At 40.7% G+C, this 27,979-nt stretch overlaps 1 protein-coding gene across 3 annotated transcripts in view; it reads right to left on the minus strand.

The window, feature by feature from the left end:
* EPHA6 (EPH receptor A6) overlaps nucleotides 1-27,979 on the minus strand; it is a 714,887-nt gene that overhangs the window by 100,979 nt on the left and 585,929 nt on the right. For all 3 annotated transcript variants that reach the window (XM_069945438.1, XM_069945437.1, XM_069945439.1), the window contains one exon: nucleotides 23,245-23,430. In XM_069945438.1, coding sequence (XP_069801539.1) covers nucleotides 23,245-23,430 — 186 coding nt within the window. The remainder of the gene's footprint in view (nucleotides 1-23,244; nucleotides 23,431-27,979) is intronic.

Here is a 27,979-nt window from a genome sequence, read left to right on the forward strand (position 1 = left end):
ATAATCTTTTATATGGTGCATTATATATGTATTATATCATTGTAAAGAATCACATTTTTCAAACAAACAAACTACATTTACATCCTGCAAAATTTTATCTGTATAGAGACGCTGTGGTCCCTTAAGTGGATTTTTCCCAGAAAACACTTATATGTCATATCAACTATTATGTTCCTGAAAACAGTGTCTAGTCCCTGTTGCCGCCAGAGAAGTGGCTACGAATATGTGATCGCTGTGCATGAATGTGAATAAGAGGTATGGAAATGAATGTTCCCTGTCAGCGATTGTAGCTGAGCTGTGCAGGAAGCAGTCGGTGCGTCCTTCCCGCTAAGCCTCTAAGATCCAAAACGGCATCAAAGAAATATCGCCATATGGTGCTTATATCATTAGACATACCGCAGCCGCAGATACAGAACTGCAGAGCATAGAGGATATGATTTTATAGCGCCTATAAAACTATTGCTTCCCTGTTAGTCTACGGTAAGGGAGTGATAACAATATATCTGGTGGTCTAAGGTAGGTAATGGGTTACTGGTAAAAACACAATGGTCTAGGGTAATATTGGGATTAAATGGGAAGTTCAGAAAAAAAATTGTTTCAAAACAAGTGCCAGAGATTTGTAATTTATTCTTATAAAAAATTCTCTAATCTTCCTGTACTTATCAGTTGCTGCATGTCCTGCAGGAAGTGGTGTATACTTTCAATCCTGACACAGTGCTCTCTGCTGCCACCTACTGTATGTCCATGTTATGTCCACTGTCCAAACCATTGAACAGAATAGAAAACCTCTCCTGCTCTCCAGACTGGGAAGAATACTACTTCCTAGAGGACATACAGCAGCTGATAAGTACTGGAATACTGGAGATTTTTTAATAGAAGAAAATTACAAATCACTTGCTGTGACCAGTTAAAATAATTGGTGAACGACCAAAAAAGAAAAGTGTCGATCGGTTCGGGGTCTAGGTATTCAGACCATCACCGATTGCTGGATAGAACTGGAAAAAGCGTGGGACAACTTTAAGCAACATATGAATTCCTAGCCTTGGGCTGAAGTTATTGAAAGGGTGGGGAAGGAGGTGGTCAAGGGTGGGATTAGAGAGGGTGGTGGTCTTTTTTTTTTGTTTCTAGGGAGGGTGGGGAGGATAGGGGTAGTGGGGTGGGAAGATCCATTTAGATTAGCAAAGGGTGAAGAACCATTAAGGCTTAGGAACAATCAAGGATACTGGTTTCTTCTCTCTATTTATAGGTACTAACAGTAATGAGTGGAGGATGGGAACGTAATAGAGAATAAGGTTTTTCTTTGTCTAGGAATCTTGTTATATGATAGGGATCTTGTTTTTTGTTTGTACAGCGGAAAGACTGTCTTTATGTGAATTGGTTCTCATATTGTTTTTATATACTTGTAAAATTAATAAAAGAAAAAGAACTGGAGAAAGCACACAATTGGGAACTTCTTATCCCCGCTGTTGTTTTAAAGGGGTATTTCTGCGCATAGATTTTTCTTTTAAATCGTCTGGTTTCAGAAAGTTATATAAAATTGTAATTTACTTCTGTTTAAAAATCTCAAGTCTTTCCATACTTATTATATGCTGTATGTCATGCAGGAAGTGGTGTATTCCTGTCAGTCTGACACAGTGCTCTCTGCTGCCACCTCTGTCCATGTCAGGAACTGTCCAGAGCAGTAGCAAATACCCATAGAAAACCTCTCCTGCTCTGGACAGTTCCTGACATGGACAGAGGTGGCAGCAGAGAGCACTGTGTCAGACTGGAAAGAATATACCACTTCCTACAAGACATACAGCAGCTGATAAGCACTTGAAACTTTTTAAATAGAAGTAAATTACAAATCTATATAACTTTCTGACACCAATTGATTCGAAAGAAAAAGTTTTTTGCCGGAGTACCCCTTTAAACCATCTTGTTGCAGGAATTGGGCTCCATAACCTACCCATAGAATCCACTTCCTGCAAGAAGACTGAGAGATCAGAAAGCTAGAGAGAAAAGAGCTGAGCTGCGTGCTGCTTCCAGAGATGGACTGAACACCCAGACCCTGACGCCTAAAAATCTTTGCGTGATGTTAAAGTTTTTTTTTAAGTGACAGCAATGCCTTAAAGTATCATCCCTGGTGGTCTAGGACAGTAAAGGAGATAAAGCAGCACTCCGGGGAAATGTTTATTTTCCTTTCCATGGCAGTAATGTGGATAAACTAAACAGGCGCACCGGTAATTCACTTATGGGAGGATTTATTTTCAAGATAGGAGACCCAATGGTTGGGCTGTTACTGGTCAGACTTGCCGAATCCCACGGTGTCTGCTGGGTGGTAGCAAGATAACAGTTATCTCACAATCACAGTATACAGCTGTAGGCTATGTTCACACAACGTATATTTTCGTAAAAGCACGGCTGTTGTGCAAAATATGTTAACTTGCCGTCTATGGGATCCTGGCTGTAACGTAAACACATAGGGTCACGGAATGGCCGGTCTCTTACGTTGTGTGAACATAGCCGTATACCGGATATATATATATTTTTTACAACAATAAAATGAAAGGGCTCTTCAATGCCTTTACAGGACGCAGACTACGCAAATTAGTAGTAGCAAGATAAATTATCCCACACTCATAGTATACAGCTGTAGTAAACATTATCAGTAGATGTCTGAACACACTGCCTGTTTCACAACAGTTTCTAAATCTCTGGTTTTTATGCTTTTAGACATAACTAGGGCTTTTGGGGGTCCCTCCCTACCTAACTTCACCTAAAAGCTCTCTCTCCCTGGTATACAGTCTGTTCCTCTCTAGCTCCAACCAGCAAATGACACGAATCTGAAATCACCTATTCTTTTATTCAGGAGGTCACATGATTTAGCCAGCCAATCACAGTTAGAGTTTTTTTTTTTTAAATCCTGCCTATTCCTAGTGCCTGTCCCTGCCCCCTGCATGTTTATTGGCTGGAAAAAATTGAATTGAATTTTTACTGCGTTATCGTTTGAATATTCAAACGCAATTGAATAACATAGCTTACTATTTGATCGAATACTATTCGTTCATGACTATTTTATACCTTTATTTTCTCTGTAGTCCCTTCCAGCACCGAGATATAAGCCGTTTTATTAATATGTAAATAAGTTTTAAGCGGGGTTTTTCTTAGAATAGCACAAAGTCGTGCCTGGTACTACACCTATCTAGCCAAGTGCAGATCCTCTTCAATGTCTATAGACCTGGTAGTCTAGAGAAGTGAGGGGGTTAATGTATACATCCTTGGCACTTGTGATTAGACACCTGCACAGTTCTCTTTATGAGCGGGCCAAAAGAGTGTTGTAAGCTGTTTGCCTGATCACTACTTGTGGGGATCAGGGAATCTGTGCAGGTGCAGATGTTCCTAGAATGCAAAGCGGTGGAAATGCCTACTCATGAATATTCACCGGGAGCCCTCCATAAATTACAGAGGTTTCCAAGTCTTATGTAAATAAAGCTTAATTATCTTATAATGATACGATAGGAAATGCAAAGAATCCTCTGCTGGAAGGTTATGTATGAGGCAGGAAGACTTCTCAGCAATCTTCAGGTTATATATTCAGTAACAGGGAAGGTTACAGCGGCATCACTGGAAGAACACTGTAACACTCACACCTAGTGCCAGGTCCTTACAGCTTCTTGTAGGTTTATACAATGTATCAATTTGCATTAAATGCTTCAGCCATTGCCACATCCATATTCTCACTACAGTTTCATTTAAAGTGATACTAAGACAACTTGTTATTTTAGTTATTATTATAACATTCATCTTGACCAAAGCCAAAAGCAACCAGAATTAAATAGATACAAAGAATATTAACCCTTTGAGGACCAGGCCCAAAATAACCCAGTGGACCGCGCAAATTTTGATCTTAGTGTTTTCGTTTTTCCCTCCTCCCCTTCTAAGAGCTCCAGCACTGTCAGTTTTCTATCTACAGGCCATGTAGGGGCTTATTTGTTACAGGAATAGTTGTACTGTGTAATGGCGTCTTTCATTTTACCATAACATGTATGACGGAATCCCAAATATATTATTTATGAAGATATAAATTGGTGAAATCGTAAAAAAGAATGCAATATGGTAACGTTTGGGGGGTTCCTGTGTCTACGTAATGCACTATATGGTAAAAGCGACATGATAAAATTATTCTATAGGTCAGCCCGAACACAACCATATGCAAGTTACACAGATTATGTTAATGTTATATCTAATGTTATCAATATATTTTTTTAATGAAATTCTTTTTTTGGCAATTAGTTTATAATATAATGGCCCTATTGTGACTCTTATAACAGTTTTATTTTTCGACCTAAGGGGCTGTATGTGGTGTCATTTTTCCCGCCAGGATCTCTAGTTTTTATTAATACCATATTTGTGAAGATTGGACATTTTGATCACTTTTTATTAATTTTTTTTATATATATTGTAACATCAAAACGGTAATCCGCACACTTTTTCCCCTCTTTTCTTCTACGCCGTTCGCTGTTCACAATGACGCTTGTTATATTTTAATGAATCGGACAATTACGCACGCTATGGTATATAATATGTTTATTTATTTTTATATGTTTTATTTATATAATGGGAAAGGGGGGTGATTTAAACTTTTATTGGGGGGGGGGCTTTGGGGTAGTGTAAGGGTGGGTTCACACTGCTTTTTTGCAATCCGTTTAACAGATCCGTTTTTTTTAACAGAAAAAAAAATAGTGTCAGCAACGTTTTTTTTTTATAATGGAAGTCAATGGAAAAACGGATCAAAACGGATGCACACAACTGCATCCGTTTTTGCAAAAAAATTGGATGAAAAAAACGAATTGCAAAAAAGCAGTGTGAACCCAGCCTAATAGTGATTTTTACTTTTTTTTTCACATTAGAAGTCCCTTTGGGGGACTTGTACATACATTAGTTTGATTATTCACACTGATCACTGCTATGCCATAGGCATAGCATTGATCAGTGTGATAGGCGATCTGCTCATTGAGCCTGCCTTTCAGTAAACAGATCACCGATCGGACCGCACGGAGGCAGGTGAGAGACCTCCGTCGGTCCATTACAGCGATCGTGACTACCGCAGTCACACTGTGGGGGTCCCGATCGGTAAGTGCTTATTTGCTTATTTGTTCATTGTCTGCCATTATGATTCCTACTTCCTCTCTGATATGTTTTCCCCCTATGTTTCCCATAATATCTCTGGCTTTGCAGAAACACCACTGCACTCGCTCTGTATGGTTTCTAATGGTCCATTTACACAAAGCAACGATTCGGTTTTTATAACGATCAGCGTTTAGATGAATAAATCGCCAGAAAAATTGTTAAAAAAGTCGTTGTTATTGTTTTTAAGATCGCTTAAGCCCATCCCACACATAGGGTGAATCTTTTAAAGACTGTTTACATGAAGTGATCTGCAAATTTTTAGCGAACGACCAATGATGATTTGAGAACATGTTGAAAGATCACAATGTACGACTTTCGCTCGTCGCTTGATCGTTTGCTGTGTTTACACAAGCCGATTATCACTCAAATGCGATCGTTATTGAGAAAATTTGAGTGATAATCGTTCCATGTAAACGCAGCCTAACTCACACTGTTGAGTATCATATGAGATACAGCTGCAGCCTGTCTCCTTTTCTCCCTGTGTCTGTAGTTCTTACACACAGGAGAGCAGTGTCAAGCTCCATTGCATAGGACACGCTAGAGAATAGCAATAGCAAATAGATACAGTCACTGTGATCAGGGGAGGTATATAACTCTGCAGGTAATTACTACATGGACTTTCCTACTATATGACTGCACTCCTGGTCTCTCGCAAACAGCAGACATTCTATCTTCAGCAGTACTCTGTGCCTCCTAATGTTTATCACAGACCTCACAGTAAACAAAAATGATAGTATATGACAGATAAAAAAAAACATATATATCAATGCACGTGAAAGAAAAAAACATTTAATGTACATACTGAAACAAGGGACATATCAGGAGCTAATTTTCTTGTCTATATGTAGGGGCAGTTGGACAATAGGTATTGAATATAAGTGGTTTCCTTGTCACTAACTCATGAATCCATCTTTTCCCAGTATCTATGTAAAGCTAGACTGAGCTTTGTGCTTTGGGAACATGTTTAGCTTACATGCAAGGAGCTTCTCCTGATGTAGAGGTCTAACTTGCCCATAGTTTACAACTAGCCGATAACAAATTTGTGTGACATCACAAGCCCACAGGAACTACCCGCTCAGCCAATCAGTGGCTGCAGCAGTCTTCCCTCCCATTCACTGATTGGCTGAGCAGGCAGCTCCTGTGGGGCTGTGACATAACAGGAAGCGGGAGATACAGCAGCCCAGCAAGAGATGGGGAGCAGCGGCTGCTCTTGACCAGGATGACTTAGTGGCCTTAGTTTATTACGTTTGCAGCACCCCCTACTGGCCAGTATTTTTTTTTTTATTTCTTTTATTCATTCTGAACTCCATGGTTCCAGACGTGTTAAAAATACGAGTCTTACGAGTATCAGAATCCTTTGGAACTAATATATATAGCAGCAGCATATCTCTGCACTTCTATCAGAAATGATATGTTCAATCTGAGCATCCACTAAACATAAAGTATGGCTTTAACAGGCACATTTACCGGTTTACTAAGAATACACTTCTCCCATATGAAGAATATGGGGCAATAATAATAATTCAGCCCCGCCGGCAGACAGACTCTTACTGTAATTATATTGCACTAGTTTTGTGTCGCTGAATTAGTCGACCTTTCCTCCAGAAATCCTGTAAAATTTGGGAAAGCAGTAAAATATTTAAGCTCAATACGCAGTGACAATGTTATGAATAGAAATGCTTGTAAATGACTTCGGTGTGCACTAGTAATAGCTTTCAGCTGATAAGTAATGGTGTCTATTGGAAAGGGATGTGATGAGACTACTGTTACAGCTCTATTAATCAAACTTTTTTTTATTTTTTTATTTCCTAGTTACGGCTCTACATTCACAGCTTCCTGATACCTATCAAATAAATAGCTCCGGCTCTTATCGGAGCGGTCGCTGCAGCCCTGCATCTTCTCATCAGTCTGCTCAAAGGCTCCAAGATTGGAGAATACGGGAGCCAGGTGTGGGCACGGGCATCAATTATAATAACTAATATAAAAAGACTTACACCCTCAAGGGTTATCTCCTTTACACTGCATGATGATAGCGGGGTCGTGACCGATAGCATATCTTAGAAGCTCTTATATTTTATTATTTGCCCATTACATGCGCAGTTATAGTGTAATGGCCGTTATCCACAGAGCTCTGCTTTCTATGGGGCATAGCAGTCAAGATGCAGAAAGATACAGCATTTAGATTCTGGAGGGGGCTGATAAAATTTGCTATTTTAAAGGGGTACTCAAGTGAATTTTTTTTTTCTGTCAAATCAACTGGTTTCAGAATGTTATATAGATTTGTAATTTATTTCTATTAAAAAAATCTCAAGTCTTCCAGTAACTATTAGCGGCAGGAAAATTTGTTTACTTTTCAGTCTGACAGTGCTCTCTGCAGAATTTTTTGTCCATATCAGGAACTGTCCAGAGCAGCAGCAAACCTGTATGGAAAATCTCTCCTGTTCTGGGCAGTTCCTGACATGGACAGAGGTGGTAGGAGAGAGCAATGTGTCTAGCGAAAATTTTTATTACAGTATTGTATTGCTCCCCAAAAGTTATACAAATCACTAATAAACACTTATTACAGGAAATGCTCTTAAAGTGTTTTTTTCCCCTGCACTTACTACTGCATTAAGGCTTCACTTCCTGGATAAAATGGTGATGTCACTTCCTGGATAACATGGTGATGTCACTTCCTGAATAACATGGCGATGTCACTTCCTGGATAACATGGTGATGTCACGACCCGACTCCCAGAGCTGTGCGGGCTGTGGCTGCTGGAGAGGATGATGGCAGAGGGATGCTCAGTGTCCCTCAAGTGCCCTGTGTCCCCCTGCCATCATCCTCTCCAGCAACCACAGCCCGCACAGCTCTGGGAGTCGGGTCGTGACATCACCCTTTTATACAGGAAGTGATAGCACTATGTTATCCAGGAAGTGACATCACCATGTTATCCAGGAAGTGACATCAACATGCTACCCAGGAAGTGACATCACCATGTTATCCAGAAAGTGAAGCCTTGATGCAGTAGTAAGTGCAGGGGAAAAAGCACTTTATAAGCATTTCCTGTAATGAGTGTATATTGGTGATTTGTATAACTTTTGGGCGGGACAATACAATACTTTAATAAAAATTTTCGGCGGACTTCTCCTTTAAGATTTTAAAATAAAAGTAAAATACAAATGTATATTACTTTCTGAAACCAGTTGTTTTAAAAGAAAAAGATTTTGGCTGGACTACTCCTTTAACCCATATGTGTGTGCAGCAGATTTAGAGCTGTGAATCAATAAAACCTTAAAGTACATAAATATTCATCTCAAAATGTTGGAGCAATTTTAACGAAACTAAAAGGGTGTTTAAAGGTGGAAATAGCCTTTAACAGTAAGCATATTTAAGACCCCCCCCCCCCCCCCCCCCCCGCATCCCCCAAATCAACAAAGTGGAATAAAATGATACAACATGTTTACTGGAAATAATTCTGTATAAATGGTGTGTGGGTAGAGTGAAAAAGAAAGACATTCTTACAATGTAATGTAATGGAACAATGCAAAATAAATAATAAATACATAAATTTGGTCTGTTCTAAAAGGGGTGATAACCTGAAGTTATCATGTGGTTGGAGACAATGCGTGCGCTGATGGGAACCTGCATTGTGTATTACAGGACACGGTCATAAAGTGGTCGGTGCAGCTTATATATTAGATCCCAGATTATTATTACTTTTTATTATTTCTGAAGCGAACGACGCGTTTCTAAAAGTTTGGAATGCAAACAACTAAAAGAAATGAAACCTATCCCTTCACACTAGATAGAAGACGCCACTAAGTGATGTTATTCCATGTTTGCTGGAATTACAATTAGCCGCTATCTATTGGTTGTGATGCGACTTACAGCCTGCCAAAGCGTGTCACAATATTGTATAGTGATACATTGGGAGTATAATAGTTACATTTTCAGATCATTTTTTAGCCTTGAATATTAAGACTCCAAAACTGTATGTATTTTATTGCTATTCAAGATATTGGCCATTAATTATTTGGTATTATCTGCACTTTACCTGAATGGTCATGTCAGCAAAAACTTTATTTAAAAAAGGAGTGCGAAGGCCAGACTCACCCCTTCTCATTTTTTTCACACCCCCTCAGTGTGATTCACACCCCTCACCTTTATATTCCCTCTCCTCCATCTTCATCCATGGCTGAGCCTCACTCATCCCATCTGAGCATGATTCGCTCCCCCTCAGCCCCATTCACGCCCCCTGAGCCTTATTCACGTCCCTCAGCATCATATTCACCCCCCCTGAGACTGATTCCACACCAGCTCAACCTTATAATTACACATTCTAAACTTAGTATTCACACTCAACCAAAATAGTAAAGCAACAAATTAAAACCAGTGTGGGAATCATGGTACCCGAGGCTACAAAATGGTGTAAAAATAGGATGCTTTGATACTGACCACAAAGGTTAACCAAATCATATGATGGAATTTTTTGGATTTTTTTAAATAGATTCTGTCTCTCACAGGTGAAGTGTACCTAATGTAGGATAAAAATCACACACGTCTCCATTATTTGTAGGTGAAAAAACCTGGAAAACCGGCACCGTATCAAATACTTATTTTCCCCCATTGTATATATATCCTGTATACAGTGTACAAAATCCCACCAGCAATGCACCTTTCTCATGCACTAGCACCTGTGTATACACTTCATATTGATGGAGTAGTTCTCTGTTATTATCAGCACTGGGATGATACATCTAGTAGGGACTTGCTTAGGGATTCTGTAAATAGAATCTAATAAAATGCTTCCATGTGTCTATTAAATATCAATAAAGAAGCCATCACTGCCGGTCAAAAAAGTGAAGGGAGATGAATATACAGTATATCACGTAGCTTGTGCAGAAAGCTGTAGTAACATTTCAACACCTCAAATTCCTATTACAGAGTGTTAAAATTGATTGCGTTATACTTTCTATATAACCTACATAGCTCCAGAGGTAATGACGGATATTCTCCTGATCCTCCATCCCAGATCAGGGTAGATGCATCGTATGTCTACCAGGATGCTGCCCCCCTCAGGGTCTGGTGCTCATGCTGCCGCATGGATTGTGCACAGTTGCAGTAAACAAATGTGATCTGAGATGGTCTGTGTCCGGTCTGTGTCTGTACTTAATCTAAGCGACCAATTACATGGGATGATTATCCAGCGAAAATTTGTTATATCCTTCAAATTTTAACAATAATTATTCCGCGAGTATGTAGGCAACGATCGAAACATTGTTCGTGTGTCGTTGATCGGATCTATTAATCTGACCCTAAACGATAAATACAGAAGATTAGCCAAAATTTAGAAAACATTTAAGCACGGAAAGATTATCGTTTGAATTTGAATGATAGAACGTTTTTTTGCACGATAATCGGGCTGAGTTAATCGTTCGCTAATCTTCCGTGTATGCAAACATCAGTCCTTCTTTTGCTGGGATCAGAAGGAGGAAACGATCTTAGAAATGATTGTAACTAATGACTATTCTTCTGTGTGTTATGGTGAGCGCTTTAAGGTCGTTCCCAAAAACACTTGTTTGTTGTTTATTGTTGTTAAAAGGAGAAGTTCGGCAAAATTTTTTATCAAAGTATTGTTTTGCCCCCCAAAAGTTATGCAAATCACCAATATACACATTATGGGAAATGCTTATAAAGTGCTTTTTCCCAGCACTTACTACTGCATCAAGGCTTCACTTCCTGGATAACATGGTGATGTCCCTTCTGGATATAATGGTGATGTCACTTCCTGGATAACATGGTGATGTCACTTCCTGGATAACATGGTGATGTCACTTCCTGGATAACATGGTGATGTCACTTCCTGGATAACATGGTGATGTCACTTCCTGGATATCATGGTGATGTCACTTCCTGGATAAAATGGTGATGTCACGACCCGACTCCCAGAGCTGAGTGGGGAGCGGTAACTAGTTAACTTATGATCAGGGCAAGAGGCTTGTTAGCCCCCCACTGGCACCTACTGGTACTGCTTCAGCCGGTTGATTCCTAGTTACACCCCTTATATATACTTTATTTATTTATATAATATACTATATTCAATTAATAAACATTTACAAATCAGTAACCCCCCCCCCCCAAAAAAAAAATATAAATATATATGTTTTTTTTTTTTCAATAAAGTACTCCAAAAGAGGATAGAAAACCTCCCTGCAGCCTACATCTCCCAGAGGAGTATATAGGCCAATAATATATTACCTGGTGAAGTTTTATAGAGACTGTTTCCACACTCATCAATACAGTTCTCTCTTATATGTAGCATATGCATCGCCTTGTTTATCCAAAAGCCGTTCTTAGATACATAGTTGACTTTGATTAGTGTGAACAATAGGCTTTGCCATTGTGAATGGCACAATGCAGAATCCGTTACCACCTCACATCCATAATGAAGATCTCCTAATTAGTTTACGTATGCTTCACCGTGGATTTTTGCCTAATTAGAATAAACATCGCTCCGAGAGGGGAACGAGCGGAAAGTTCAGTCGCACTTCCGTGTCATTATAATTTGATGTAGAAATAATTGATATGTTACACTGTACCAAAACATAACAGAGTCGTCCAACAAAAGCCGAATAGGGGAGCTAGAAAATATTTATTGCAATCAAGCTCTCGCTGTAGTCACTTTGAGTCATTTAAATATGGAAAACCACCTTGGGTTATGTTGGGGAATTTAATTATTGTTCATGCTATTTAAAGATGCTCATTCTCCAGCAGCCGAGGAAACAATGGAGATATTCAGCAGGGGGTAGAAAACCTAAGTTTAGCAATTATAAGACATCCGGGCAAAAACTTACTAAGTCACTAAGGAAAAGAGTTGGATTAGCTGCTGATGGACAAAATCTTATAGGAAAAACTCGACAGTAAATAGTCAATTAATTAACTTAAAGTGTACTTATTATTCTAGATATCCTCTCAGAATAAGCTGTTGTGTATATATAAGTGGAATAGCAGTGTTTCTGTTATATGACTTTAAAAAACCCAAATAGGGTCATTTACTTCCCATTCCACCATCTTTTGGGAAACCCCTGAAATGCTAGGGAACACCCTCAAAATTTGAATTTTCATACAGGGGTGACATTATCTGCCCCCTTTAAAGGGGGGGGGGGGGGTGTGAATCTAACCTGCTGATAGTTTCCTATAGTACATGGGGTGCTGAGGAGAAAGGTATGTCTCTTACCTTCAGCGTCATTCCCGTGCAGTTTTATTGTAGTGCTCCATATAGTAAGGACGTTTGGAGCACTTCCCCTCCCCCCAAAGCGCTGATTCACCGATACTAATGATTATCAATGGAGCTGGGCAGTCTTACTATAAAGAGTACTACAGTAAAACTGCACAGGAACAGCATACCCTCATCCTCAGCTCCCAGTGCAATTTAGATTTATCTAACCTGCTCATAGTACCCCTTTAAAGGGGTAGTGCGGCATTTAACATTTATTCACTAAATAACACACATTACAAAGTTATACAACATGTGTGTTATTTAAGTGAATGGCTCCCTTCCCCATGTTTCCTCCACTCCCGGAAGTGTGGTGCATTATACTCACCGACCCCGGACGCCATCTTGGGTTGACGACATCATCTGTCGCTCAGCCGATCGCGGCTGAGCAGCTGATAACGCAGCAGAGGGGGCCGGCATGAGGGGCGCCCCAAGATGGCGGCCGGGGTCGACAGCAATTGAGTAAGTATAGTGCACCACACTTCTGGGGGTTGGGGGACACAGGGAAGGGGTCCATTCACTTACATAACACACATTACAAAGTTGTATAACTTTGTAATGTGTGGTATTTTGTGAATAAATGTTAAACGCCGCACTACCCCTTTAAGCCTTGTTCCTGGGATTTTCTCAATATTGGAACTCTTGAAAAGTTTATGGCATATTTACCAGTTTTCTTTTCTGCAAACTTCATCTCTAATCGTCAGTTTTCCCTATATTATCAATGCACCTCTTACCTATCCTCCTTCCACTCTATAGGCAGCATGTAATCATATCCCCCTGTGAGTCCAATATCTGATAGCGATAAATATAGAGTGAGTGGAGGAGATGTGGATGGTGTGGGGGAAGTTGCTCATAAGTAAAAAAAAAAAAAAGGGTCTTTTTTTAAAAGGATATAATACAAAATATCCTATACTGAAAGGACAGTCTCTATTTCCACTTAAGTTAAATGGTCAACATGATTTTAAACCCTCTCTTTAATGAACGCCAATGGGTTTCCTAACATTTCTGTTAAGAACTTAACAAAATTACTGTTTACCGCCTTACCTAAAGTCTTGACCACTATGTGTCTGCCTTCTTTGCAATATTCTGTCCACCACCTGTTGTCAGGGAATTTCTGTCTCGTGTGTATGCTATGTGTAAGAAATGGGGAGAGCCTGGACTGTGTACCTGCTTGCTTAAAGGGGTAGTGCGGCGGTAAAGAATTATTGACAGAATAACACACATTACAAAATTATACAACTTTGTTATGTATGTTATGTCTGTAGCCTGTCTCTATAGGTTTCTAGAACTGGACACAGTATTCCAGATGGGATGTCACTAGAGTTCTATACAGCGCAATCCCAACCTCCCTCTTTCTAATGGTTATACTACTAGCTAAACAGCCCAGCATACCATTATATATACAGCCCAGCATACCATTATATATATATATATATATATATATATATATATATACATACACAGCCCAGCACACCATTATATATACAGCCTAGCATATGTCTAGCTTTCCCTACAGCCTGGCTGCACTTACTCATTGTAAGGCTGTCAGAAATTACTGCCCTTAAAGTGAAAGTCTGGCGGGGAGGAGAAAATTGATATTGGGCAGGAGGTGGGGGGAAAATAAAGAACATATGCTTACCGGACCTTGTTGAAGGGTGGGATTTAGCCCTCTCAGCCAATCAGTGACTGCAGCGATATCCTGTCCCAGTCACTGAATGGCTGAGCGGGGAATCCCTCAGCCGGGTTCTGACATAGGAGCAGGGGGAGACAAGCAGGCTGTCTGCATGTGTTCGAACAGTACACATGCATATTGTGTCCCCCCCCCCCCCCCCCCCTACGCCCCCTGCCATACTTCTCCTTCAAATCCTTCTCTTCGGAAGTCTATACTAACAAAGGATTGCTAATAGGATACTTGGGATTCATTTTCCCCAAGTGCATAACTTTTATATTTGGAAATACTGAATTGCAGCTTCCGTTGTGTTGACCACTTATCTAGTAAAGTTACTTAAACCTCTAGCAAGATCAACCCTCTTGCACACTTTTTTGCCATTGGGAAATAGGCAAATATCACCTAGCAAACCTTCTCCTACGTCACTTACAAACATAATAAAAAGAATTGGACCCAGAACAGACCCTTGCGGCCACCACTTGTAACCATTAATCACAACCCTCAGCTCTGGCTGTCCAGACATGATGGGAATTGTGGATTTGCACCAGTTGGAGTGCTGCAAGTTTGAAACAGTACACAGTTATAGAACTTGTGCACTTGATTCTATTAGAATTTTCCATTATTGCACAACTCTGAAGATGTTTTCTGCGCACCTGGCATTGTACTATATAGCCTGTAACCAGCGATGACACCAATCAAGTCTAATTATAAGAAGCCGGCATTAGTCCGGTGATATTGAGCATCAGCAGCAGTATAACCTGGAGTAATCCTCCCGGTGACAGAAGCCTGACACAGCATGCAGTGACACGGTTTGCTGCAGCCTTGCCCTGAATAATCAGCATGACTGGAATACCGATGGGATTGTCTGGAATAATAAATCTTTTTAAAGCGCATTCTCATTGTGGCATCATTATGAAACCCATGTGGCTACTTGTTAGACTCTGCAGACGCAACAGATGACTCCATCCATACTCATTGCAAGCAGTGTGACATGTGCATTCATCACCGCGGTATTAATTGTGCTGTAAACTGGGGGGCTCTTCTGTCTCAGGAAGGGGATCTGGCTACAGCGTGTTCCATAAAATGTTATTTTTTATTCTAATATAATTTATGGTTGTAATTTATCTTCCCTGTTCTTGTCTCATTTATCTTATGATCCTTAACACTTCTGGTCAATTACTATAACATTTTTACATTCATGGTAATGTAAGCTTATTAAAGGGGTACTCCAGAGGGGAAAAAAGTGTTTTTAAGTTTGTAAATGAATACTTTTAAAAAATCTGCAGTCTGCCAGTACATATCAGCTGCTGTATGTCCTTCAGGAAGTGTTTTCTGCTGCCACCTCTGTCCATGTAAGGAATTGTCCAAAGCAGTAAAAAATGTCTATGGGGATTTGCTGCTGCTCTGGACAGTTCCTGACATGGACAGAGGTGGCAGCAGAGAGCGCTGTATCAGACTGAAAAGAATACACCACTTCCTGCCGGACATACAGCAGCTGATAAGAATTTGAAGGCTTAAGTTTTTTTTAAATAGAAGTAATTTCGAAATCTGTATAACTTTCTGAAATTAGTTGATTTAATTCTTTCTCCTTTAATTTATTTTAACTTATTATCATTATTATTAACATTGTAACTTATTTTATATTAGATGGCAGATTTTAATGTTACTAGAGGTCATGACAATCAGCCCTGCAAGGCTAAAGCAATGTGAAAGAAATGGCCAGACTGGAAGCCCAGTGCTTCCCTTTACCTTCCACTTTTAGTATATTTAATTGTAAGGATATCCTAAGGATATAGATACAGTAGAGATATAACAGTAGGAATGCTGTGAGGGTTGTTTTCATACACTGCTAAAATGCCCAATTATTTTATATTCCGTTGAACTAAAAAATTCACCAAGTAAATTGAACACAGTTCGCAGTGAACACATTTGCTTTATACTTTGTGTGCTTTTTTTTCATGTTGTTCCTACTTTGTGAAGCAATAAGAGTTTCAGATGCTGTCCATGGTCCTGAACAGGATGTCTTCTGCATCTACCAGTAAAGCCCCTATTACACGGGGCGATGTGGAGAGCAAGCGAGCGCCGACCTGTTAGGTTGGTGGCCTTGCTCCTCATTCCCCACTCGCCGCCTAAGAGCGAGGAGTGGGTAAGAGCTGGGGGGGGGGGGGGGGGGCTGCAGAGGGCTTCCGGGGTGATCATCAGATTGTCCGGGAAGCCCATAGGAGAGAGTGGCGGTCTGCTGCCGGCCCTCCTATTACACTGACTGACTGAGATGGGACAGCACTGCGGCCAGTGATTAGCTAAGTGAGCTGTCACTCTAGTCTCAGTCAGGAAGTGGAGGTAAGTATTGATGAGTGAACTTTTTGAACTGCTCTAAAACAGCTCTATGCCTGCAATCGTTGAGCTGTTTTAGTGCGGTTTGTTTAAAGGGGTTATCAAGCGCTACAAAAACATGGCCACTTTTCCCCCTACTGTTGTCTCCAGTTCAGGTGCGGTTTGCAATTAAGCTCCATTTACCTCAATGGAACTGAGTTTCAAAACCCCACCCACACTGGAGACAAAAGTAGGGGGAAAGTGGCCATGTTTTTGTAGCGCTGGATAACCCCTTTAAGGTTTGGTTCAGCACACTTTCTTTCAAAGTTCTGCAAACCCTGCCGAAGTGAACTTTTAAAAGTTTGCTCATCTCTATCTATCACCAAAACATTATGGACAATAGGAAGAACAGTTATAGGAACAGTTTGGGTTCATCCTTTTCTGTTCCACCAGCGAGGTCTATAGAGGGAGTCTGGTGACTGGCTATAGACATACCTAACCTCAACCCTATCAGTATCTGACCTCACAAACGCTCTAATGGGTAATAGACACCTCTAAAATCTTACTGAACATCTTCCCTAAAAAGTAGAAGCTATTATAACCACAAAAAAAGGACAAACTCCCCATGGGTACAGAAAGGGATGTTCTAAAAGCTCCTTTAGGTTCGATGTGCAGGTGTCTCTATGGATCTGTCCATATACTGTAGTGTAGACACCAGACAGAGATCTGTATGTAGATTCTCCCTAAGACGACTAATTGTTGCAGTAAGAGCTGTAATCCAATCCTCGGTCCTTTGCTCTTGTCTCAGCCCCGGCTCAGAGAACAGGTTGCTATACCAGAGGTAATTAAGTGATGATTCCGGTCAGGAGAGCCATTAAACGCATTGTAAAATTGTTTTAGGGCCTCATTAGGTGCTAGACAAGTGAAAGACCGCAGAAGACAGAGTTATAAAGGAGGCAGAGAGGCTGAGTCAAAGGAGAACAAAGTCACTATGGCATAACATATTTCCTCATCACTTACAGAATACCCCGCCATAATGGAGGTAATGAGCACATTATATGACAAGCATTAAACATCCAACGAAGTCGTCATCTGTTGCCCTCAAACAAACCGGGAACATTTATAAGGCAGAGACAAATATTACTTTAATTCAAATATTTTTAGGTGGGAAACAATGAAATAACGCTATAAAAAGGAGATTAGTAGAAGCACTATTTTTTTTTTAGGTTGGCAGTAGGGTGCCATGCTCTCTCAGCTGCACCAGTGCAACAGACTTTGCAATGCCAGAGCTATCGAACGAGTATATAAGGTTTAAGGGGTTGTTCACCAACATTTGTTTTTCTTTCAAATCAACTGGTGCCAGATATTGGCTGAGATTTGTAATTTATTTTAATAAAAAAAACTCCAGTCTTCCAGTACTTATCAGCTGCTGTATGTCCTGCATTAATTGTTGTATTCTTTCTAGTCTGACACAGTGCTCTCTGTTGCCACCTCTGTCCATGACAGGAACTGTCCAGAGCAGTAGAAAATCTCCACAGAAAACCTCTCCTGATCTGCACAGTTCCTGACATGGACAGAGGTGGCAGCAGAGAGTACTGTGTCAGACTGGAAAAAATATACTACTTCCTGCAGGACATACAGCAGCTGATAATTACCGAAAGACTGGAGATTTTAAATAGAAGTATATTACAAATCTGAATAACTTTCTGAAACATTTTTTTTAATCCGGAGTACCCCTTTAATTTTCAATCACCCAATGCCCCCTGTCAGCTGGAGGAAGTAGTAATGGGTACAATTTGATATATAAACTTCTCAAAAGATTCAATGAATTTCTCAATGATGGCTATGTCCCACCTATAAAGTATGAGTCTTCTTCCTACTGGAGGCCATTGTGGCTTGGGTGATGATCTTCAGTTATATTTCATGGGTGACATATTGACTTATATGGGTGTCTCAACAAGACTCGCTTTCTTCCTTCCTTCTGTGCATACCTCTTCTCAGAGGGCATTGTCTGACCTATAATAGTCCTTGTGCCAGCTGGCTCCTCAAGGAGAAACAATCCCTGTGCCAGCTGCCTCCTCAAGGAGAAACATTACCCCTTATGGTTCACATCACCCAGCCAACAAGTACCCTGCCCTCTACACACAGTGGATAGGTAATGATTGATAATCCCTAGTTACATATCAAGGTTCTGTTATGGGTAGGACATTGACTTATGGGGTAGCTACCTCCAGTAGATGGCACTAGAGAGCCGACTGTCTCCCTTCTAGAGGAGAGATCATTTTCGTACTGATTCTAGGAGATATCCTACTGGGAGCTGAGATGAGAAGACACCATTACATCCATCTGGAAATGCTGAGTTTGAACCTTCCAGCTGTGTGATTTGTTATATTTATCCCACGACTATCCTAGCACTGCCATATTCTCCTTCTAGCTGGTGAACTCTTTCCAAGGCACATTGACATATCCATTTTCTACCCGGTCTCCTAATTCTATGTAATGTTAATTCTTTTTGCTATATGATACTATATTTTATACTTTGTATTCCATTATAGTTAAAATTCTAATTTAATACAACCTAAGGATATGTTCACACAACGGAACGCTGTTGTTGGTGATTAACACAATGGCCGTTCTATACTTCTATATTATATTTATATATTACTTCTATATTATATACACAGTTTTTTTAAATTGTAATTAAGAAAATTGCTTTGGTTTAAGAGCTCCCTGTACTGGGTGGAAGGGGGAGTGGAGGAGGGGCATGGTCTGCATAGCGGGGTCTACAGCCCTGTACTCTGACCCAGGAAGTCTCCCTCACCTTCCAAATCATAGCAGATCCACTTTCAACCGGGGCTTACATCAGGGGACAGGACTGTGAAGGTAATCTCTCCATAGCTGTAATCTCTCTCTCCCTGGACTGAGAGTGCTGCTATACTGTGCACATATCTGCCCTGCTCATTCCTTCATGCTCCCTGCAGTCTCTGTCAGTCCTTGTGTTTCCCATCCTCTCCATTCCAGCTATTATGTGCCTGCACTCACACTCAGCTATACACACTGCTGCTATAATCTGCCTGCACTTACACTCAGCTATACACACTGCTGCTATAATGTGCCTGCACTTACACTCATCCAATTAACACTGCTGTAATGAAAAGTTTCTGTCCCTATCCTCCTGCACAGCTCTGTGATTCTCACTTCCTGATTGGTCCATACCGACCCCTTCCCCATTGCAGTCATGTGACCACACAGACCTCTGACAGCAGCCCTCCTTCTCTATTCTAGCCTGTTGTACTACACTACTGCATTATGGGGATCTGCACCTCCATCCTGTATCTACAAACTGCGGCTGTGTTATCAGGGTTATGCCCTTACTATACATTATACTCCACATGCTGATTGCTATACTGTACAGTAACTTATAATATGGCATATTCAGCTGTGTCTCATTGTTTGTTTCATAAGTTTTGCATGTTATTCAGAAAAATCATTATTTTTGGGGTGTGGGACCAATTGTCTGCATTTCAGTGATTTCTTATGGGAAGTTTTGCTTTGGTTTAAGAGTGATTTGAAATCCAAGCACGGTCCCGGAACCAATTATGCTCGTAATCCAAGGCACCACTGTACTTTATAAAAAAAAACTTTGAAAGTTAAAAAACGTCCGTTTTTGTCATAAAAAATGTGTTGCACTGAAATCAACGCGGCAGTTATTTACACAATGTATTGAACAACGGCTGTTGTTCACTACCTGCATGGAAATAATTGACGTGCCAGTTATTTGCGTCCGTGGTGCATTGAAATCAATGCAATTTTCACTGCAACAGTGGCTGTTGTTCGTGCATAGTGTGAACATAGCCTAAAACACTAAAAAGCTACAGCAGAGGGTGACTGGCAGTAAACACAACCATAGCAGTCATATAGCTAAAGTTACAGTAATTAGTCTCTCCCATCCGCTCAGTTCTGGGCCGTTGCAGGGTTTCATCCATATTATGAGCTTATGTAAATTCTCGGGAACAGCAATAATTGGTTTAGAATGATCACAATAGATAAATATCACCCGACATCAGCACATTGTAAGAGCTCATTTATAGAATTCTGCAGGCAACTTAGCAGAAGTTAAAGAGCAAGTGTTCAGCTTTATAAAGTGTTGCCTGTAATGGTAATAATGGATTCTTCAGCTTTATACATCATTATCTGCATGGGCCAGTGGGGCAGTGGGGTAATTTTATCTATTGCCAGGGTGGAGGGCAGTATTTCCCAATGTGTGGCTCTCCAGCTGTTGCAAAACTACAACTCCCATCATGTCATCCCATCATGATGAGAGTTGTTTTACCATTGTAATGGGGGAAACGTATAGCTAGTCCTAGCTAATTCAAGTCATAAAGGGCATTAAAGCATGCCCTCTAGTGGTGGAAATAGCTACTGAGGTTTCTTCTAAAGCAAGGGTAGGGAACCTTGGCTCTCCAGCTGTTACAAAACTACAACTCCCATCATGCCAAAGCTGAAGTTTTGGTTGTCCAGGCATGATGGGAGTTCTAGTTTTGCAACAGCTGGAAAGCCAAGGTTCCCTACCCCTGTAAAGTATGCAACATTTTCTTTAACCCCTTAAAGGTAATGTTTCAGCTATTTTTTTTTACTGGTCAGAGTCAGGTACGGAAAGATAATTAAAAAAAAACACACAAACACCTTTTAGTATTTTCTGATTGTAATTCTTTAAATTAAATGTTATGGTCATTTTTCCTGAGCCGGTTTAACATAATTTAATGATATGCTTTACAAAAAACCCTATGGACCAAAGGCATCAATAGACAGGACCTGTCCCATTGAGATGAATCAGAAAGGCTTCCGGGCATGCTTAGTGACCTTTAGAGAGGTCATTCAAGAGGGAGGGGGCAGCAGAGTTGTGATCAGCAGCTATTGTGTGCACCTCTGCTATCTATATACTGGTGTCACCTGTCACTGTACCCCTGGCCATGATGATAAGGAGGGCATTGATGGGAAAGGATCTGGTCAGAAGAAGAAGTCTCAGCTTTTTTGTTTTTGGCCTAGTGGCCAGAATAAGAACTGCAAGTTTACAGATATAAGCTATGTTCACACTACGTAAAAGTACGGCCGTTGGCCATCGTATGCGCTCCGGCCGGGATCCCGTACAGGGCCGCAAATAACTGACATGTCAGTTTTCTGCAGCCGCAATTCAATGAATTGCGGCCGTAGGAAACCCTGTCAGTTCACACAATGAAGCGAGCGGCTCCGGCTGCTTGCTTCATAGTGTGTTGTGGGAGGTTGTGATGCCATCAGAACCCTGCAGCCAAAAGATCATCTGGCCAGTACTGCAGTAACGGCCAGGATGATCCGTGCAGAGACTGGCCGTTCCGTGACCCAGCCGGGGTCACAGAACCGCCGGTCTCATACGTTGTGTGAACATAGCCATACTATGGGAAACATGTTGGTCATGTAAATATTGGGGTCAATGAAGGAAGAAGTTTTACCCCTCCCTTTAGTTATTACATAATGCTCCTCAAGTGCTAACATGATTGGCGGCATGCTCCTCGGTTTCTGTGGCATGCTATTTGTCTCAGCAGGGTGCAATATGGATTGTATGTACAGGAGTAGGGACCCCCTACTGCTTACTCACTGGTTATCCCTGGCTTTTCCCCACCCCACCTTGATTGATTGATAGATCTCTTCTTATACCCCAACAAAGAGCAATCTATCAGTCAAGGCTGGTGGGGAGAAGCCATTGGGGCAGCAAGAAAGTGATGACAAGTTCCCTTAAAATTAGCAATGTGTACTAATCTATTTCACCAGTGATGGCGCTACAGGGAAACCGAACATGTGCGATTGGTTTCTCAATTGATTACAGTTAATCTTTAATGATACATTCAAAGGGAATGTTTCATCAAAATTTTCTTTTACTAATTAGAATTGGATACTAAAACTTTTTCTTTTATTCTAATTTGTTTCTATTTTCTGACTATTCTTTTTCTTATTTCATTTTTACACATTGTTATGGGGGCTGCCATATTGCCTGGGCTGTTCTTAACAGCATTTAGTGACATGCTTTTCAGCAAGCCTCATGGATATAGATGACAAGAGACAAACTCTGTCCCCTTGAGATGAATGTGAAACATAGCGCGCTCTGTGACCTTTGAAAAGGTCATTCTACAGGGAGCTGCTATTGTCTCCTCTATCTACTGGTGCAGATCACTTTACAGCAGCCTCCTCTTATCACCACAGACACAACAGGAAGTCTCAGCTTAGTTTTAGCCCCAGTGGTAAGAATGAAAACTTCAAGATATCAGGATTATTTTATAATATAGATAGAAAAATTGAAAATTTGAAAAAAATGGCACAAAAAAAAATGTTTACCATAAAAACATTATTTAAACAATAAGTCATTTTCTGATGACACCTTCCCTTTAACCGGATAACACAACAGTATGCATTTCATTTCTCAGCTCCATCTAGTGGTGGCTACAGGCAGCCAGATTGCTGTCATTTAATGCGATGCAGCTCCATCTGTTATCTATTATAAGGGACAACGAAATCAGCTGCAGACAATAACAGTCTACCCAAGAGTAGCCATGATCTCATTACCTTGGACAATGGTGGATATGGCTTCGGGACAAAAGGGAGATTATTGGGAATATTGGAGATTAAGGATAAAATATACTCCATGCAATAGAGGCTGAAATGATAAGATAACAGCGCTTTGGAACACACCGCTTCTTGATAACTGCTTGTTGGTAATAGACGGCCAATTTAACAGCGCCGCTTTCTGAGAAGTGAAGTTTGATGTCAACATACACAACAATAGCAAAAGAAAACTTACTTTTTGTAACGACACCTTCGAGCCGGATGATATTTGGATGATCAAACTGTCCCATGATACTGGCTTCTCGGAGAAAATCTCGCCGCTGCCTGTCCATGTAACCTCCTTTTAAAGTTTTAATGGCCACAGGGATTTCTTTCTTTGCAGGTGTCTTCAATCTTCCGCTACATACCTCTCCAAACTCCCCTAAAATGATAACTTAGCATTAATACAGATACCACTCATATTGCGCTACGTGTGCAGCATGCAGTCACGCCGACTCCCAAAGGCAAAGCCTAAAAGCCGGAACAATTCTGAAAAGCATTCTTAATGGAAATCGCCAAACCTTCCTATTTTGCCGTTACAATGGAATTAACCCATTAGACTGTTTGCTAAACATTTGCATTGTTTAAGGTAACAAAAGCAGGGGAAAGTATTCTTCCAACTCGCTATTAATGGAATTAGCTGATGGGAAGCTATTCATGCATAGAAAACACAATACAAAACCCCGGCAATTGTCTGCAATCGGCGGCAGAACTCTTCAGATTTCCATACCTTTAATAAAGACCGGAGGCAAGTGGCTTTATTTACAGTCATTTCCTAAGGCAAATTGGTTACTGCGACAATAAATTCTTTACTGTGGATAAAATTGAAGGTTCGCGTTGAATCTGTAATTTACAGCTTATTAGGAAATTGCATAGGTATCCTTATTAAAATAACTATTCTGGAGCGTTTATTGCTAGACGTGTGCTATGTATTGCGCATTATTATTCAACCTTGGTGATCCTGATTGATCGATGTCAGGGAGTATAGGGAGACAAGAAGAGATGAGCACAACTTGAGCATGATAGAGTCTATCGGAACCCGGAAGTCTCGGCAGCTCATTACCGTTGGATGCAGCCCTAAAGGTCCTTTTACACAAAGCAATAATTCACCCAATCGAACAATTAACGATTTTGAAGTAACGGTGTGTTTTATATAACGATCGGCGTTGACAGAACGAGATATCGTTTGAAAAAATCGTTATTGCAATCGTTTTAAGATCTCACACATAGGGTGAATCGGTGAAAGACTGTTTAGGGGAAATGATCTGAAAATTTCCAGTTAATGACCCACGGCGATTTGTTGAAAGATCACAATGAATGATTTATCGTTCGCCGCTTGATCGTTCACTGCGTTTACACGAGCCGATTATCGTTCGTAAAATAATAAAGTATTGACTCACTTTATCACGTTCCTTGGAGTCTGCGCAGGCCTTTCCCAGTGTCTGCAGCTCTGCCTCTGTCTCCACACTGACAGGACGCTCAGCCAATCCCTGGTTGTGGTCTGTCTCGGCCAATAATTGACTGAGCAACCACGGCTGAGTTAATACTTTATTATTTTATACAATCATCAGCTGTGGGCATTGAATCACTTATAGGCAATGTTCACACAAAGTAATTTTGGTTCTTACAAAAGTAAGAACAGACGCTGATTGTGATGGAATCAGCGTCCGTTCTTTACTGCAGGGGCGGCATTGCATTGAAGTCAAGCAATGCCACCCGCCGTGTTCACATGGCGTTAAAATAATGTACCTGTCTATTATTTCCAGGCGCTGTTCAGTGAACAGCGTCCGGAAATAATAGCCGCATGTTACATTGAAGTGAATGGCTAATTGCGGGCACACCCGACAGTGCCCGCAAGTCATTATTAAAAAAAGAACAGAGGTATCGGCTGCAGGAACGTCCTGAATGGTGCCCAGCGGCAGTTTAACATACTTCCGATACTTCCGGATTCGGACAGACTTGATCATGCTTGAGTTGCCTTCATCTCTAGGCACAACCCATTGATAAGTGATTAATACATTTTATATTATTACGAAAATATATGTTACCTCACCGTCTATGGGATCTCGGCCAGAGCATATACACATAGAATACGCTCCCGCCGGGATCCCTAGCGGCGCCGCAAACAATTGACATGTCAGTTTTCTGCATTCAATGTCATTGAATGGCTGCCATAGAAAACCATGTCAGTGCGCACTGTGGAGCAAGCGGCTCCGGCCGCAAGCTTCATAGTGTGCTGTGGAGAGTTCTGATGCGGGCGCGCACGGATGCGCCCACATTAGAACTCTGCGGCTGAAAAGATCATCCGTCCGGTACTGCACTTCATCCGTCCGGAACTGCGGGTCAAGGAATGGCCGGTCTCTTACATAGTCTGCACATGGCCTTAGGATGAATAATAGAGACAAGGCACAACAAAGTTCTAAGATGGTGCAGCTCTTAAAGGGGTATGCCAAGATTAAGTTATCTTCTAGAGCAGGGATGGGGATCCTTTGGCTCTTCAGCTGTTGCAAAACTACCATTCCCATCATGCCTGGACAGCCAAAGCTAAAGCTTCGGCTGCCCAGGGATGATGGGAATGGTAGCTTTGCAACAGCTGCAGGGCCAAAAGTTCCCCATTACTGTTGTAAGGGTTAACAGATCACACAAGATCGGGGTTTGACCCCTGGAAGCCTTTGCAATTACGAGAACGGGGCCATGAGTTTTTGTTGTTAATGGAGTGGTAAGTCGCGCATGTGCATTGTCTATGGACCTGTCAAAAATAGGCCAGTACAACACCTTGGAATCAATGGAGCAATGGTTTACATATCCGACTGGCCGCAACATACATAACAAAGTCTCAGGGACCTGTTTTTGCGATGGTCCCAGCTGCTGGGTCCCCCTACATTCTGATGCACCCAAATCCTGTGGATGAGCTATTTTATATGTATATGTTTTATAATGCATATATATATATCCATATATATTCTATACTATTACGTACATTTATTGACACTTTAGCCATATGTTTTGCTTATTATAGTCTATAGTTACAGAAGACGTCACTAAATGTCAGGAGAATTTGCTGCGTAGAACGTAGAGGCAAAGCTGATTGAAAATAGGAATATGCCAGTATTATATAAGGATTATTCTTATTACTTTTATTTACTTATCGGTGCATGACGGGAAAACCTAATATATATATAGCCCTGAAGAGACTTCAAAGTAATCATCAGCTAGGTGTATCAAATCTAATGAAAATCAATGTAGAAAAAATGAAAAAAAAAAAACAATCAAGCATTACTATAACATTAAGGGCCCCAAGAGTGGGAGTCTCAAATATTCTGTACTATTGAGGAAACCATACAATTTTGAGTTTCACTATTCAAGAACGGTATCTGCAAATGATATTCTCCCCACACTGCACATTTTGTTACATCATGTATAACATTTACATTCTGCAGATCTTGTTCCTAGTAATTAAAGGGGTTGTTCACCAAAAAAAGTTTTTCTTTCAAATCAACTGGTCACAGCAAATGCCAGTGATTTGTAATTTTCGTCTATTAAAAAAAAAAAAAAAAATCTCCTGGCTTCCAGTACTTATCAGCTGCTGTATGTCGTGCAGAAAGTGGTGTATTTTTTCCAGTGTGACATAGTGCTCTCTGCTGCCACCTCTGTCCATGTCAGGAACTGTCTAGAGCAGTAGCAAATCCTTATAGAAAACCTCTCCTGCTATCCAGACTGGAAAGAATACACCACTTCTTGAGGGCATACAGTAGCTGATAAGTACTGGAAGATTGGAGTTTTTTTTTTATAGAAATAAATTACAAACCTCTGGTACTTTCTGGCTCTAGTTGATTTAAAAGAAAGAAAATGGTGAAAACCCCCTTTGGTAAAATCTATGCAAAAGTGTCTGTAATGGAGATGAACGCCACTCAAGCATGCTCAAATCTGAACACAAACTGATCACAAAATTTTTTTTATGTTCATTTTTGGGATCCAAACCAAACATTGGGATGTTTGCTCATCAGCATTGACTACTGGTGGCTGAAGAAGTTGGATGCAGCCATAGGCCATAGGCTATCGGTTCGTGTTCACCGAACATTCCCGAACAAATAACGAGTGTACAGTACAACATACGTTTTGGTCTAAGCACACGTGTACAGATCAGGTGCAAAGCGTAAATTATGAATTTGCATATGCATTTCATTTGCGTACACAGTTGCGTACAGATTGCGTACATTTCGGTGTAGAGCTACGTACATTTGTACAGACACAAAGCGTAAATTACGCAGTTGCAGATTTTTTTTTCGGACAGCGATTATCGGCCGTACTTGGCCAAATAATTATTTTCTGTTATAGGTCATGTTTTAAATCAAAAATCAACTGTCATGAACGATGCAGGCTGATTGTTGATTTAAAGGGGCTATCCAGTGCTACAAAAACATGGTCACTTTCCCCCTACTGTTGTCTCCAGTTTGGGTGGGCTTTTGAAACTCAGTTCCATTGAAGTAAATGGAGCTTAATTGCAAACTGCACCTGAACTGGAGACAACAGTAGGGGGAAAAGTGGCCATGTTTTTGTAGCGTTGGATAGCCCCTTTAAAGCATGACCTAAAATCCGATAACGATGTAGCAGCAGACCACCGCTATCTCCTACAGACTACCTGGATGATCTACAGAGCCCTCCCGCAGCTCCCTGTGGTGCTCGCTTGCTCCTAATATCAGGCCGTGGATTAGGGCCCTAAGAAACATACAGATGTGATAAAAATTTTACCAAATTCTCCCTCCTTGACTCCAAATTCTAACTTTTTTTCCTTCACTGCTTAGTGTCAGGAGAGGGAAAAAAAAGCCTAAAAAAGTATACATATAAAACAACCATTTAATCTGCTTTACATCACCAGTGCCATCCTGACACTATTATATTTTAAAAAATTATTTTCCAAAATTATGACA

This window comes from Dendropsophus ebraccatus, chromosome 11 (genome assembly GCF_027789765.1).
Source record: "Dendropsophus ebraccatus isolate aDenEbr1 chromosome 11, aDenEbr1.pat, whole genome shotgun sequence".
In the NCBI taxonomy this organism is placed as follows: domain Eukaryota; kingdom Metazoa; phylum Chordata; class Amphibia; order Anura; family Hylidae; genus Dendropsophus; species Dendropsophus ebraccatus.